Source organism: Sceloporus undulatus, chromosome 3, assembly GCF_019175285.1.
Source record: "Sceloporus undulatus isolate JIND9_A2432 ecotype Alabama chromosome 3, SceUnd_v1.1, whole genome shotgun sequence".
NCBI lineage: Eukaryota > Metazoa > Chordata > Lepidosauria > Squamata > Phrynosomatidae > Sceloporus > Sceloporus undulatus.
This window is the reverse complement of record NC_056524.1, coordinates 234700994-234717546: the sequence shown is the minus strand read 5'-3', so window position 1 is coordinate 234717546 and position 16553 is coordinate 234700994. Positions and strand designations below refer to the sequence as shown.

The window sequence follows — 16553 nt, the reverse complement described above, 5'->3', positions numbered from 1 at the left end:
ATTTGATGGTGACAGTTTGAGGAAGAGTACAGCTCTATTAGGTAGTTGAAAAGTTGCTTTAAGGAGGGTAGATACTCAACCAAACTTATATATTCTTTGCTTTGTCCTTTACATCTTTTGTCACATGTCCCTAGGTTTACCCTTGATTGAATCCATGGGTCATATAAAAATCAACAATTTTGGTTCCCAAACCTTCCTTCAACTTATGCACGAGGCTGACTTATGGTTGAGTATATATGGTATTTGGTAGAAACAGCATGGTATAGTGGTTAGAGAATTTCACGATGACTCTGGAGAGCATGATTCCCAGCTTTTATCAATTCAAACATCACAGCAAACAAAAGTTGTTTCTTTAGTCTTGGTTTCAGTTAATATCTGTGTAGTTGTAAAATGTCTTCTTCAGCTGTAGACTAACATACACTCCCTTTTATTTGATGGTGACAGTTTGAGGAAGAGTACAGCTCTATTAGGTAGTTGAAAAGTTGCTTTAAGGAGGGTAGATACTCAACCAAATCCCTAAATGTCTTTAATTTTAGGGAATTTTTACTCATTTTGACTAAACTTGGCTATGTTATGTTACACACACACAGTAAAATCCCCAAGCTAGTAGTTATGGTGGTGGTAGGATGACTATTTTATAAATAAGAAAAAAATTATCTGCTTCCAGGTCTTGGACTAAATAAAATTGAAGCTGACTAAAAATATGCAGTGCAGAAATAATATGATTTGACACCACTTTAACTGCAATAACTCAGTGCTATGAAATGGTGGGATTTGTAGTTTTGTGCAATTTTTAGCCTTCTCTGTCAGAGAGCTCTGGTGCCACAACAAACCACAAATCCTAGAATTCCATAGGATGGAGTGATGGCAGTTAAAGCAATGTCAAACTGCATTATTTCTGTAATGCAATTTAGACCTGTGAATATACTCTGAATTGCCTCCTGTATGTCCAGGCTTTTCTCGTCGCTGTGAATTTTTTTATGCTGAAATTTTCAGAATGTCAGATGTTACATTCTGTACCTGTGAAGGACAGTTGTGGATGTAAAAATAAATTAATAAAGTGTAGACACACACACAGACACACACTTTTAAATAAGGGGCTCATTGCAAACAAAAGAATAATTGTATATTCACCAAAATTGTGGACAAATCAATCATTGTTCTTCATATTTTTGATGTAAGAATCTCACATCATTATGGGATGGGTATATGTTGTTTTTTATTCAGTGCCTGATGGTTCATGCAGACTACTGTAATATATGAACCATTTTACGGTATCCAGCAATAAGAATTGAAGGATATAGCTGTATTTGGGGCTATCTTTCAATGAGAATGGAAGGATATAGCTGCAGTTCGGTATAAGCCACAATACTTACCCACCCCAATATGTATGGTGCTGAAAATCTGCAGCCACAGATGAAAGCCTGGAACTGTAATAACACAAGTCTAAAGGCCTATTTTTCTAAATTAGTACTGTACTTTCCACTTTTCCTTTCTGATTTTAGAAGGTAGAGAAGAACCTGGCTCTATGATCTCCGCGGCACTGCTGATCAAATGCTTTCCATACTCTCTCTTGCCTTTCAGGATTCGTGGTACTTTTACTCTCAAGTCCAAGAGGGCAGTAGAAAAGTGATGAAAAGCAGAACAAATGGATGCGTTTTTGTTGAAATATATTCACATCATAGCACAGGCTTAAGGAATTTGACCATATTTGAAGTAGCTTTTAAACTCTATCAAGTCAGAGTCTGGATTAAAAGAGCAACCGATTCTGCTTAAGGCAACTTTAAGTTCTTTGATATTAAAGTTGGTGGGTAGGCAGTAGCCTGTTTTGTAGAGGCATGCATATTAATTGGTATGAATAGTTTCTAGTAAGACCAATGTCTTTTTCTTTATTGTGGAATATTGCATTTGAAAGGTTTCTATTCTTATATCCTTTCTCTGTGTTGTCATTAGCTTTGTTTCCATTTTTGTTGTATGCCTTTAACTTATTTCTGACTTATGGAGACCCTAAGGTGACCCTATTATGAGGTTTTCTGAGGCTGAGAGTGTGTGACTTGCCCAAGTTCATCCATGGGTTTCCATAGCAGAGGTGGGATTTGAACCCTGGCCTCCAGAGTTATAGTCCAATGTCACACTGGCTCCACTTCCTATTCTTCTACAACTATTTGCTCCTATCTCCCTCAAAAGTGTGATACCAATTAACACTTCAAGTAAAAATGTTCTTTTCAATACCAATTGTAATATTAGTGAGACTCTCATTTCTGAGTCCCCCCTCTCTCCGGCATTTTTCTTAGTCCTCATCTTTGAGATAACAGGGAAAGTTAATCACTTCCGTGATAATGGCATCCACAGTTTGAAACAGAATTATGGACTTTAGGCTCTTTTGGCATTCTAAGGTAGGAACAAGAAATTGTCAGATTGAAGCTCTCATTAGTTCTAGTCATCATGGCCAATGTTTTGGAATGGTTGGAATTCCATTCTAACTACTTCTGCAGGGCCCCATGATCTTTACCCCAACGCTATTAGACAACACTTGCCATTTCTTGTCTTACTGAAATTGTTTTCTGTATTTACAAAGCATTTTTATTTCCACTCCCAGGTCTTCCCAATTTCCTCTTCTATTAGTTCCATACATCATTCATTTATCCTCCCCTTTCTCCTTCTATTCCAGTGAAAATGGGATCAGAGAGGAGAACTATCCTGTTATATAGATTATTCCAGTTCTCATTAAGAGCAATGTTGACACAATGAGCAGTGATTGAACACCTAGAGAAGATTGAATATGGATCCAGAGCTTGGAAAAATGACCTTTTTTGGAGTATATTCTGAATCTGGAGATTAGAACGCAAATCCCTGCTCAACCACAGAAACCCACTGGGCAAGTCACACTCTCTCAGTCTCAGACAAAGGCAAAGGCAACTCCATTTTGAACAAATCTTGCCAAGAAAACTCCAGGATAGTTTTGCCTTAGGGTTGCTGTAACTCAGAAATGGCTTGAAGGTACATAACAAAAACAAAAACAAAACAACAATAACAAAAAAAACCCCACTAATGTGCTCAGTTTTTAGTGGTTTCCTGATTAATATGGTAGTCTTGATATTATAGCTGCTTTGACTTCTGTGATATCCCCTCCTTAAGGTCACAGTTTTGTATGCTATGTTGACACTGCATAGAATAGGATTAGGCAGTGTACTCTTTTTGGTAGAGTTGAAGCCAACAATACATCTTAGTAGGTTTCCACATCTTATAGACTTTTTTGTTTTGGTTTGCATTGGTTTGTTTTTGGAGTGCAGAGTTTCCAGGTAGTGTTCATAAAACTGCTTTTGGTGGGTCAAATTAATATAATGTGAAGCTTGGAAATGTTACCTTTTGGAAAACAGTTCCCAGATCCCCCAACTAGCAAGACCAACCATTGTGATATTTGTCTAATCTATTTTTATCTATATATCTATTGTACAACTTACCATGGATAAATTAGAGCCTCATTCCCACAACAAAATTAATCATTTCTGGAGTCAAATCAATGACATGGTTTAGCGCTTAAGAGCCTTTGCTTTAGCTATCCAGTTCAGTTTAATTCACTTTGCATTCACATTCGATTGATCGATTTAACATGGAGTCACCTTATAAGGATAACTGCACCACAGGAACCGATTCCAATCTGCAGCCTGTTCACATTAGCACTGAATCAATTCATCACAAAAGACGCAGGGAACTTAGTGGATCCAGAATAAGTGCTTTAAATGGTTCTAGTGCTGGGCCCACCTCAACAAGCCATGCCACGGATTCGGTGCAAGTGTGAACAAGGACCATTTAAACCACTTCAGTCCAGTTTGTAAACCAGTTTATTATGTAGTGGGAATGGAGCCTAGGAAAAGAAGGGAAATCTTCTTAATCCTATATAACACCTATGAGCAAGGGAATCTCCCCTCTCTGCTACCTCCAAGTGAACAAGTAAAATCCATAAGAGACCTCTGAAAGATGGTGGTTAGTTGCTAAGTGGCTGCTAGGGTGGCTGATATCTTCTAGGCAGTAAACAATAGAAGAGACATGCATAGTGCCAGCTGATCGAATATGAGTATACAGTAATTCTTATTTGTATAGCCTAGAGCATCAAGGCAAGCAGTAGTGTCACATTTAAGTTTTCCAATGCTACTGTGTTTTCAAAGACTTGTAGCGTTTTGAAACCCACTCTGATCTTTAAGCAGTTCTTCTTGCATAAAGGAAATGTCAACTGTACATATGCTTTAAAGATACCTTTCAGCTACTGCTAAAATAAAATAGGATGTAGGGTTGTAAATTGTTACATGTGCAAGAAATAGTTTGATTTGGAGTTGTGCTGAGCAGCCACAAGTTTTGTCATATGGAAACAGATGAATAAGGCATTTCAAAAAAGCAGACTTAGGAGGGTGTTTGACTTTTCTCTTCCTCCCAGCACAATATAGAGTTTAAAAAAATGAAACAGACACAGAGATAGTGTTGTTTCTTTAGACTTCCCTGACACATGTTTTGGAAGACACACACACCCCTTCTAAGAAATGTTTAGTATGCTTATAGTCCATTTCTGAAAAGGTCTGCAGTCATTTCAAAGAACTGACTTGTAATTATTATGATCATACTTTGATGGAAGAGGGAGAGGAAGCCTCACCAAAATATCCCTTACATATGATTCTGTTTGCATCAGAGACAGCCATCAAAGAGAGACAAGACATTACAGTCCTCAGTTAAAATCATGGGTTGTATCTTTGGACAGCTGTCCTGTTTTTAACTGAAAATATATTGTGAAGCACACACTACTGCTCAATCCTATGTGAACAGGCCAGAGCTTGGAAAAATTAGATTTTTTGGAATACAAATTTTAGAGCCCACAACTAGCCTAGTCAATAGATATTTACTGTAACTTTAGATAATAAGAACAATTTGGCCCTCCTTCATCTACTCAGGTAACGGAGATAGCATGGGCTTATATCAGTGACCTTACAACATCTTTAAAGAAATAGGAAGTATGAATGAGTCAGGAAAAGTTTGTCATATGCAAGATGCAAGAAGAAATGATAGGCATAATCCCCAATTAGCTGGGCAAATATCCAAATGTTAGGCCTTTTTGGCATTGCGCCTTGTAAAATATGAAATTAACATCATGGGCCTTTCCTTGAATTATTTTTGTGGGAAGGATAGGCTTTCCCCTAAATGTTCACATATAGGCAGTACACATGTGGAGGACAAGTGCATTGGCAGGTAATGGCTGGTGATAGAAAGTCAGTATGAGTACAAGAGGGAAGTATATGAGAGTTGGGGAATTATTGGAGAGGAGTGGTAGTTATGGTCAAAATACAAGTGAAATTTAATGCATCATTAGCAATTATATCTTTTTTCTCCTTTTTCTAATTATATGTTTGTGTGTGTTTGAGAGAGAGTGACAGAAGGAGAGAGATTGGGATCCATGGGATTGTGCTTGGAAGAAGGAGGTTTAATCCTTGCCTGCTATACTGTCATCCTGTCAAAAATTGGGATCTCTCTGTATTTGTAGTTAAATAAAAGAAATCAACAAAGTTTTCAGTTATTTTTATGTGCCATGTGTAGTTTGAATCTTGGTGACTGAGAATACTGTGTTCACTCAGAACATAAACTATGTGACATTATCCCTGCAAAAGAGGTTACTTGGATTTTACTTACTCCAAAAGGTATGTTTCCAGTTATGCTTTATGTGCCACATGTAGTCTGAGTCTTGGCGATTGAGAATACTGTTTGCTCAGCTTTTTTAGTGATATGGATTTTACCTACTCCAAATGGCATGTTTACCCATTATACCCACTTAGTGGATAGCCACTTATGATTCCTTCCTACTTCTTTCCTTTTGGTTCTGCCTGGAACAATGGACCATATGCTATTATCTAATTCTGAAGCTAGTCAAGGCACAACATGAGGATAATAGTAGAATCAGATAAGAGAGATCACTTGTCATCAAGACATGAGCTATACTACAATTTTGTTCATATGGCTTTTTTTTTAAAAAAAAATAAAATGTTACTCTTTCTTGGTTCAAAACTATTTTTGTACAAAAATGTATTTGTAAAACCTTCAGATAATAAGTTTCAGAATGTGAAAAATCTTGTAACTGTTGACATCCCCTACCCCAGGATGTCTTTACACATCTTGAGGGAAATAATTTGAGAGTATTGTTTACAATCTCTACACTGGATCATGATTGTATTATACTGGCATCAGCCTGGGTACTGGTATCATAAATTACAGATGAGAAATATCTGTCTTTGCAGCTAAGAAAAAAGCTTTCTTTGTAGCACCCCAAGAATTGGTGCTCAGATACAGTCAGCAGAAAGAGAATATACTTCCCCTAATTTGGTATCATCTGCAGATTTGATAAGCATCCCTTCTATTCCTTCATACAAGTCATTGATATAGATGTTGAATAGCACTGGGCCCAGGACAGAACCCTGTGGCACTCCACTGGTCATTTCTTTCCAGAATGAAGAGGAGCCATTGCTGACCTCTGGGTTTGGCCAGGCAACCAATTACACAGTTAGGCCAGTGGTATCATTGTCAGACTTTGATCCTGCAGATGTTTACAGCTACTCCCAGAATTCCTAGCCATTGGCCATGCTGTCTCGAGCTTCCTGGAGTCCAAAACATCTGGAGAGCCAAAGGCCGATAACAAATGAATTTGGTGAAAAAATAATGATTAGAAAGTCTTTTATGAGAAAGTAAGGCAAATTGTATCTTGTATGGCAGAGAAGAACTTGTTCAGGGAAATAATGTTGTAGGATGTATGGTTTACGTCTAACTGGCACAAGTATATCATTTGTGTTTTCATGGTGATTTTACATTAGTATTTTGAGTGATTTTATATTAGTATTTTGAGATTTTAATGCCTTAAGGAGCCTGCTTTCTGTATATGCTAGGGAACCCCCATGGAAATCAAAATGTGTGGATGCTCAAGTCCCATTAAATACAGTGCCAATAAAATGGTGTTCCTGATATAAAATGGCAAAATCAAGGTTTGCTTTTTGGAATTTATATATTTTAAAAATATTTTCCAGCGAAACCAGAAAAGATATAGATTGGATAACTTATCAGAAACTTTTAATCAAACATACAGATGATATCTATAAATTGAAAACAAGGGAGACTAAATTATGAAAGCCATGTGTTAAATGTGAAGAATGAGAAGGAATGGATTAGATGGAAGAGAAAGTGCAGAAAGAATAGGGAAGAGATTAAAGGGAAGAAAAGGAACAGGAAGAAGCAGCACAGTGGGAAAGAAATGAGAAGGAGAATTCTAAGAAAATTCTAAGAGTGAAATTTCCAGCCAAGCAACACACTAAGGAACATTCCTTTGTATGTATATCTCACCTGAGAATTGTAATATGAAGTTAAGCTATAGTAATAGAATAATTAATGTATTAAATGCACTAGAATAAATTGTAAGATGAATTTATAAGGATGTATGTTTTTAATTTAAATTCTTAATAAAATTTATTTAAAAATATATATATTTTCAAGCCATGGATGGTTGAATTTGTGGTTAAAAAATCCATGGATAAGGAGGACTGACTGTATATGTATATAGATATACTTTCATTATATCTATATATAATTGCAGTTTAAAGAAGCTGTTGGGTGAAATTTCCAGAACTACACTGAAGAATGTTATGTGATGATCCAGCAGTTTAGAAGTTGGGTATTCTGATTGATTGTTTTGTTTGATCTTGCCTGCCACAAGGAAGTTTTTGTTGAACAAGCAAAAAGGGGTGGAAAGCTGGAATATTTGCTTTTTTATTGATTTATCTAACTAAGCAGTGGCATCATTTCAATAACACCAGAGGAAGTGAAAACAGTTGCACTTAAAGTAACAGTAAATCCCCTTCCATCATCACCCAAGGTCAGTAGCTTCACTTCAGTGTGTGCTTTTCTAACCAGATTATAAATATCTTGGCTTTGAATACATGAGACCCTTTAGACAGGCTCTAGTCTTGCTTTTTACTGTGAGTTATGCATTTGATCATAACTCAATGAGCAAAGAGGGAAACAGGAATAGGTCCAGGAGACTTGCCAGTACACCCAGCAGAAGATATGAAAGATATGGTTGTACATACATAGGCTCTTGCATACAGTCAGGGACTCACTGGTTGTACCACAGAGTTGTTTTCATATTTTCCATTAAGCACTAGGAAATAATGGCCAGTAGATGAAATAGTATTCCCTTTCCTGCAGGCAAAAAGTGAAGATATGATTGAAGATGAGACCAGTTCTTCTTTGGAATCCCATCTTGAGACAAATCCATGATATAAATTCAGTGAATAAATAAATATATTTTTAAGTGCAACGATTTTCCTTATTGCCAGACTCAGTTTCACATGGACAGCTGACTTTGCATGACAGGGGAGAACAGCACCAGAGCTATGCATGTATCACTTCATGAATAGAGATGGGGGGGTCACATGTTTTTTTTTTAAAAAAAAACCCTCTTCTAAATGAGCATTTAAAAATAATTCCAGTTAGGGTATATAAAAGACGCACACACAAACACTAATTTGGACATGATTTTTTCCATTGCATAGGGAAAGAGTTTCTTTTGTCTTTTATCTAGGGCTTTTTCTCATTCTTCTCCTTATCAGTTGTCAGGAGAGCTGGTATCGACCTCTTTCTAGCCTCTTTCTAGCAGAGTGAAAGCATTCAAAATCCTCCCTTCTTGAAGTTTAAGAAGTGTGGTAGGTAGAAGCTGCCCTCTAGTGGAAAATAAAGTCACATTTCCCTTATACAATGAGATCTTTGCCTGATTGCTTTATAAAGCAAGTTGCTACGTGTTTCTGGAACCATCATTTACTTAACAAGTACATCAGAGTATTTGCTAAAAGCAATGCATATTTGCAACAAAAAGTCGTGTGTGTGTGTGTGTGTATTCAGTCATATATATTGAGGGTTACATTTAATTCATTTGCAAGAGCATTTCTATTTTATAAACAGGAATTTAAATGAGAATACAGTACATACAGCACCTCTCTGGTTTCTTCTACTTTGTTAGTGACAATTTGCACCAAACAGTGACAGTTAATCTATTTTTAGAACATGGTGAGACTATTCTGCATCCCTCCTCATTGAATTTTGTAACTCATTGTATGTTCTTTTAAAAACAAGTTAATTGGAGATTTGATCATTATTTCAGGTCTCTGTTCCACATTTGACCAGATGTTACTAGAACTGCTTGCAAGTAATATATTCAGTTTCACACTGCATGTGCCTTATGTGTGATTCGTGGTATAATCCAGAGTTTAGCTGGGGCTTTGATGTGTTGTTGTATACCTTCAAGTCATTTCCAACTTATGGTGACCCTAAGCAAACCTATCACAGGGTTTTCCTGGCAAGATTTTTTCAGTGATGATTTGCCTTTGTTTTCCTCTGAGGCCAAGAGAGTGTGGATTAACCAAGGTCACCAGTGGGTTTCTATGGCCAAGTGGAGATTCAAACCTGGTCTCCAGAATTATACTCCAATGCTCAAACCACTACACCATGCTGGCCCTTTTGGGGGCTTTGATACTTACAGTGAAAGGGATCGTGGACTGTTTTTTTCTCTCTTTAAATTAAATGGACCACCATTTCATATATTCAGACAAGATGAGGATGAGAGAGCATAAAATTTAAAAGCATTTAAAATGTATTTCCGTGTCTATTTTTCTTTTAGCAGCATTGTTGTTACTGTATCTAGCAGAAATAAAATGAATTTAAGGAGATAGGATTTACTTTGAGTGCTCACTTAAAAGGAGAAGACCAGAATTTTAAAAAAAATAAGGACTATTGACCTCAAATTACATTCTGGACCACTGTAATGTGGTGCTTAGATGCTAGACTGGATGTTTTCAGCTATTGGGATCAAGACATGATGGAGCTGCTCTTTTTTCCTTATGACGCCAAAGTAATGGCAATAATCACCAGTAATAATAAATGTAGTGTTATTTTTGGCTTGGAACCAAAGATCCTCCAGTTGCCTCCTCCAGTTTAAATATGCTGCCTTGTGTAATTCATTAGTACTGTTGTTCATCAGTAACAAAAGCTTGGATCCAATTACACTTCTTGTGAGTGGAAGGTTTTTATGTACTCAAATGCAAATTACTGATTCCCTCCCAACAGCTGCTCTGGAGGGCCCTCTTATCTTCTTACAGGGGGAAACACACTTTAGAGGTTAAAGGCAAATGTGTGTCTCTCTCTCTCTGTGGAGAGCATTGATCTCTGCTGTGTATGCAGAAGTGTCTTCCGTTTGAACTGCAGGAAATTTTGGACCCAAGCAACTGGATCACCTTTGGTTCCAAGCCAAAAACAACACTCCAGTGGGCCCTTGGTGTCTGCTGGAACCAAACACCTTGCGGATACCAAAATCCATGAATGCACAAGTCCCATTAAATACAATGACAGAGTCAAATGGTGTCCTTTATGTAAAATAGCAAAACCAAGGTTTGGGTTTTTTTGTAATTTATACATTTTTTGAATATTTTCTAAGGGTGAATGCTTGAATCCATGGATAAATTATCCATAGATACAGATGGACAGCTGTATATTACTGGTGGTTTTGTATTTTGATCTTCTCTCCAGACTACCTTCAGACAAATGTGGGATTTAAAAAAAAATCTAAGTGAGGATGTCCCATATGCTTTAATTGATGAACCTTGTGTACATGCACAGAATATTGTGATTTATCTAAATGTATAGCAACTGAAAGGTCTCCCTAGTTAAATAAATGCTGTGGCATGGAGCTGAAGCCTAGTGTCTAATGAGGACAATAATTGGCATAATTCACAATCATAACTGCTATGCAGTGTCTAAGCAAGGTTTGCAAGAAGATTCTGCACTAATCTGATGGAAATTAATGAAGGTTTTAGCACTGCAGTAATTAGTCAGTGGCTCCCATATATGAGAAGAGACTTTGCAAGAAGCATGGTGGTGGGAATAAGGAACAAAAAAGTCCTTATTTCTGAACATAGAAATCAAAATTAACTTCTTTTAAGAATGGGAAATAGAATGGATTGGTAAGGAAAGAAACTATGGCACCTTACAGACGGGCCTAAGCGGCGCTGTCATTGCGCCAGGAGTACGCGCGAGGGGCGGCGCTTCTGGACGCGCCTTGCCCCTCGCGCGTATTCCGTGCGGCAAGATGGCGGTGCCCTATACAGACGGGCGCGGCCATCTTGACGTAACGGACGCGCAGCGTCCGGACGTCTAAACCTGGAAGAGATGTCGCGAGTGCACGCTTTGGCACTTGCGACGTCTCTTCTGGGTTGCCGGAAGGAGCGCGATTTTCGCGCTCCTTTTTTTACAGCGCGGGGGAGTCGCACGGTTTGGCTGCAGCGGCTTCCCCGCGCTGCAACCGGCAGCGGCCCAAGACCGCCCCTTTTGGGCGGTCTGTAACGGGCCTACATGAATGTGTAATCATTGCCTTATTCTGTGAAACAATTGTTTTCTGGAATAATAAACAGGCTTAATATAAGCTGCTCCAACATCTGGCTGAAAAAAATGGTTGCACTTTTCTGTACTTAGCTGTTTATTTCTGTATAAAACAGCTTTCTCTCTTATTTGATCTTCAGTACCAATTTGAATCAGTGATGTCAACTGCTGAATCTCTGGGCTTTCAATGGCTTTATCCATTACAGGCAGGAGACAACTTGCTATCATTATGAACATTATAAAGTTCGCTATTTGATTTACCCGTCAGAGTTCTGTTGCTATGGGGGTCTAGTTAAAGTATGAAGTGATATTATGCAATACTAAATTATTAAAATTAAAGTTTTATATCACTTATGTGCTGTACAAAAATGAATCCTGAATACACAGTCATTACTGATTTATGTAGATTTTTGGTAAGACCCTTTGGTTGCCTCTTTAGCAGACAAAAATGTTTCCTAGTATAGACTGATTTATCCAAAATGCTTGGGGCTAGATTTTTTGGATTTTGGAATATTTGCATAATGAGATATTTTGGAGGTGGGACCCAAGTCTAAACACAAATTTTATTTATGTTTCTTATACACCTTATACACATAGCCTGAAGGTAATTTGATACTATATTTTTATAACTGTGTGCATGAAACAAAGTTTGTGTACACTGAACCATCAAAAAGCAAAAGTGTCACTTTCTCAGCCCTGCATGAAAAAAGTTTTGGATTTTGGAACATTTTGGATTCCAGACTCAGCCTGTATTCAACCTGTAGAATATTTAAGAGGCTATAGACGTTAGTTCCCAAAATCTTTGTATATATCCACTGGTTTTACTTTGCCTGTAAGGGTGTTATAAGTGTATTGTTATTAGCCTCAAACATCATCTCAGCCCCCTCCAAGAAGGTGAAATTATTACCAGAACACTTGCATGATGTGTTCCATTTTCTTTTGTTGCATATTTTAGGTTACCATGGACTTTATTGTGAGGAGGAATACAATGAATGCCTTTCTGCCCCTTGTCAGAATGGTGCCACTTGCAGGGACCTGGTCAATAGCTATGACTGTGCATGTCTTCCTGAATATGAAGGTAAGAGGCATTCTGCTCTAACATACACTTGACTTTGTAGATTTACTGTATATCTAATGTAGCTTTCTTTGTCTTATATTAGAACTTTCCCCAACTTGCTGCCCTCCAATGTATTGGACTGGAATTCCTACTAACCCTAGGATGCTTTGCCATTGATCATGTTGGTTGGAGATTATGGGAGTTATAGAGCATCACATCAGGAAGGCACCAGTTTGAAGGAAGGCTTCATTAGAAAAATGATGCTGCTGATAACATGGGGATAACATACTGTACTACATAATATACTATACAACAGTCCCTGTAATAACATCCCCAAGGAGAGTCCAAAAAAGCCATTTTATGGATCTGTATTTTTTAAATAATAATTTTAAAAGCCCACTTAATTTTCAGTAGTTTTGATCTCTAACAAGAGTGGGCATTTGGTAAAGCTAATGACTCTTGCCCATTCAGGACCAATAGGTTTTCAACAGGAATAGTTTAATATTACAGCAGGGATAGATAACAATACATTGTTCCTGGTTTCCTTTCCAGCTACTGTGAATGATGCATCCAAACTCCTAGGGAACCAATTGGGGGGAGGGAGGGAGGGGACATGGGAACATGGGGACACAGTCTCTTTGAATCAAAAGACTTTGGCCTTGTGAGCCCTGATATTTGTCATTACACTGAGTTCCATGTTAAAACTTATGATTGTGTTTTTAACATTGAAAAGAAACTCAATGTTCATTTTTTTCCTACAACCAATAATCTGGTATTGTGCAGCAGGTATTGTGAGACTGTGTGGATGCCACTATTGAGAACTCTTTAGAATTGTGGTTTCAGAGGAAGAAGACCTAGAAAACAAACAAACAAACAAACAAAACCAACTAAGGGGTCATTCACACTATGTTATAAGCCATTTTGCAAACTGGGTTAAAAGTTAGTAGTTCACACTGGTGCTGGTTTTTGCATACCCAGATCAGGATGGAACTGGGGCAAGTCCCCAGTTTTCTGGGAATGGCATTTTCCCCATTTCTTTTGCCAAAACCCGGGGTTTCCCTGAGTGCTGGCAATGTGAACTTGGGGTTGATCCTACACCAGGTCATTTTAAGGGAGGGATTAGTGGGCAGAGGGACGGGACATGCCCATCCCTTTTCACAGGTTGGAGTGCATGGGCAGCGTCATTTTTGTGCTCTCCGCCAAAGCCAATCATGAAAGGGAGATGTTCTGGGTTTTTTTTCTTTTGACAAAATTTGCAAACCTTTGCATTTCTGAGGATTCAGAATTTGGGAGTATTGTTAACTAGATACGAATAAAGAAAGATGGATTCTTTATGTCACTGCCTGTCTCTCTCTTTTGTCTGCTTAGGGGCTGGAACTGGAAGGGAGCATGTGAAGGGGGAAACTCTGAGGGTGTGTGCTTGTTTAGGGAAGAGGGGGCTCTCAGCAGAGGAGGCTGGGATCCTTGTCTTTGTCATGTGTGGGACTGCTGTGAACGAGAGAAAGGGTGTGTGTGAACTCCTTTGAGATCATAGCAGTTTTCAGTTCTGTTGTCCTGGCTCCTGAGGAAGAGGGGTACTGGATTATTCTGCATTCTGTCTTTCCCTGTCTCTTTGGTGGGAGGGGAGTGTGGAAAAGGGTGTGTGTTCCCTTCTTTCTCTCTTGCTGGCTTGCGGCTGGAGTGACAAGAGGAGGTGACAGAGAAAAAGCTGGGATCCTTTTCTCTACCTGTCTGGTTCTGCTGGTGTTAGAGAAAGGAAGGGGCAGGCTTTGCCCAGAGCAAACTTCCTTTGAGGTTAACTGCAGGGTTTGGTTCTTTTCCTCTGACTCCTTAGAGAGAAGAGGTGATATTGGGTTGAAGCTGGGTGCTTCCAGCTTGAATGTTCTGGCTGCTTATTTATTTTATTTTTTTGCTTTGTGTGTGCTTTGCACTTTGTTCCTGCTTGTGCAGGGTGGTTCTTCCATGACTGAGAGCTCACATGAGAAAGGAAACTTTTTTTCTGTTCTGCTTTGTCTCTCCTTCCTTGCTATAGTTCTGGAGAAAGGAAGAGATGCTGCTAATGGCCACAAATGGCTCTCAAGCCTTCTTAGCAGTGAACAATTTCCTCCTTACTAGTTGCTCTCCTTCTTTTTACCTGGAAAGGGGGAAGGGGTTGAGAAGGTTTTTTAAAAAAGAGATCTGATTTTTTTCTTCTTCCCTTGCACACCACTGTGGGCTACTGACTGAGTTAGCAATAGAAATGGTGCCAGGGACACGTCACCATCAATGACAAAAAATTGGAATGGCGTAGATGTGTATCATTTGATTGACAGAACAAAAAAAAACCACGAAGGTGATAGATTGCAATTGATAAGGAGGCACCATTTTAAATCAGTACTTCAGCCAGTGTGAACTTCGGCTGGGTTAAATTGCACTGATCGGGGTAAATGTAGTGTGAACTTTTATTTGAGCCAGATTCGGTATTGGCTTAATGAATCTGCCCAGATCTACCAGGCACAAAAGTGCCAGTGTGAATGGGGCCTGCGATCACACATCAGAATGTGCAAACTATAGATGGAAAGGGTTGTCATTTGTATAGCCATTTCAGCTTGGAGGAGGTGCAAAGAGGCAGGATTCCTCAGCAGTCTGCCTTATTCCTCCTAAGCCTCAACTCTAAAACATTCTAGCTTATACTACTGTGTGAACCTGGTTGCTATATATGTTATCAGCCCTACAATGTGAAGAGTCATCTACTTTCACTTATTATTCTCAGGAAGGCACTGTGAATTGTACAAAGATCCGTGCGTTAACATCACTTGTCAGAATGGAGGAACTTGTGACAGTGAAGGGCTCAATGCCACATGTATCTGTGCACCTGGATTCACAGGCAAGTTATTTGAAAATTGCCCAATCTATGTCATTATGTACCAGATTGCATGAAAAAGTGTCCAAACTTTCAGTAGCACTTGTATGTCATATTATTCCATGAAATGTCAAAGATTTGGGCAGTAGTCTCAGCAGAATGCATCAGGAGACCTGGTTGGAGAAATATTGCCTCTAATGAAAGAATGGGCAGTTTTCATAAGAGATAGTTTACTGTAAAATGACAAAGACGAGGTGATATTCTTCAAAGCTTTGACAAAAACAGTACAAAACAGGGGAGAGAAAGTAGGTATTCTTGAAGAGAAGAAAAACCTTGGCTTCTTCCCTTTGCTAAACTCCATATGTAGGCTATTTCTGTTCTAAGATATGACCAGTGTGTTAGGATAAATATTAACATGGGACTTCTAAGTAAGTATGGGTCACTTGTAGCCCTTGGCTAAACTTCAAATACCATCTGTAGTTTTTAAGATTGTTGTTCTTGTTTTTGTTGTTGTTGTTGTGTGCTTTCAAGTTGTTTCCAACTTATGGTGACCCTAAGGTAAACCTAGCAGAGAGTTTTCTTGGTAAGATTTGTTCAGAACAGGTTTTCCATTCCCTTCTTCTGAGGCTGAGAGCATGTGACTTCCCCAAGATCACCCAATGGGTTTCATGGCCAAGCTGGGAATTGAATCTTGGTCTTCAGAGTTATAGTCCAGTGCTCTAGGCAACTAGGCCACACTGGCAACAACAACAATAACAACAACAATCTCAAAAGCGAGTGTTTTGTCATATAGTGGGAGATGCCAATTAAAATTATTTTAAATAAAATGGATAAACCATGTACTTGCTGAATGGATGCCAGTAGTTGAAACAGACTTGGCCTAAATCATGTTAGGTATGTGTTTTCCTAAAAGTAGTCCTGCTTGTTCTTATGATGGAAAATTGTACACATTAATAGCTGATCTGTTTTTTTTAACAGAAAGTAATATATTTTCCTCAAATAAATATTGTCCATAAATTAGTGTATTTGTTCAGCTACAATATATTTATCTCACCATTGTATAATGTTAGCTTAATGTTGGCTTTTTAACTTTTCAAAAATGTTTGGCCCAGGAATAAAAAGGCAGCATGGGAAATAATCAATTTAGTTGACAATCAGTGTAAGCCTTCTTTGCCAGTAGATATAGTGCTGTTAGGGTTG

General features: G+C 38.4%; 1 protein-coding gene across 1 annotated transcript in view; it reads left to right on the top strand.

The window, feature by feature from the left end:
- The window catches only part of DNER (delta/notch like EGF repeat containing), a 187189-nt gene that overhangs the window by 157599 nt on the left and 13037 nt on the right, over positions 1-16553 (top strand). Inside the window, exons 9-10 of the mRNA XM_042460451.1 lie at positions 12410-12532; positions 15264-15377. Coding sequence (XP_042316385.1) covers positions 12410-12532; positions 15264-15377 — 237 coding nt within the window. The remainder of the gene's footprint in view (positions 1-12409; positions 12533-15263; positions 15378-16553) is intronic.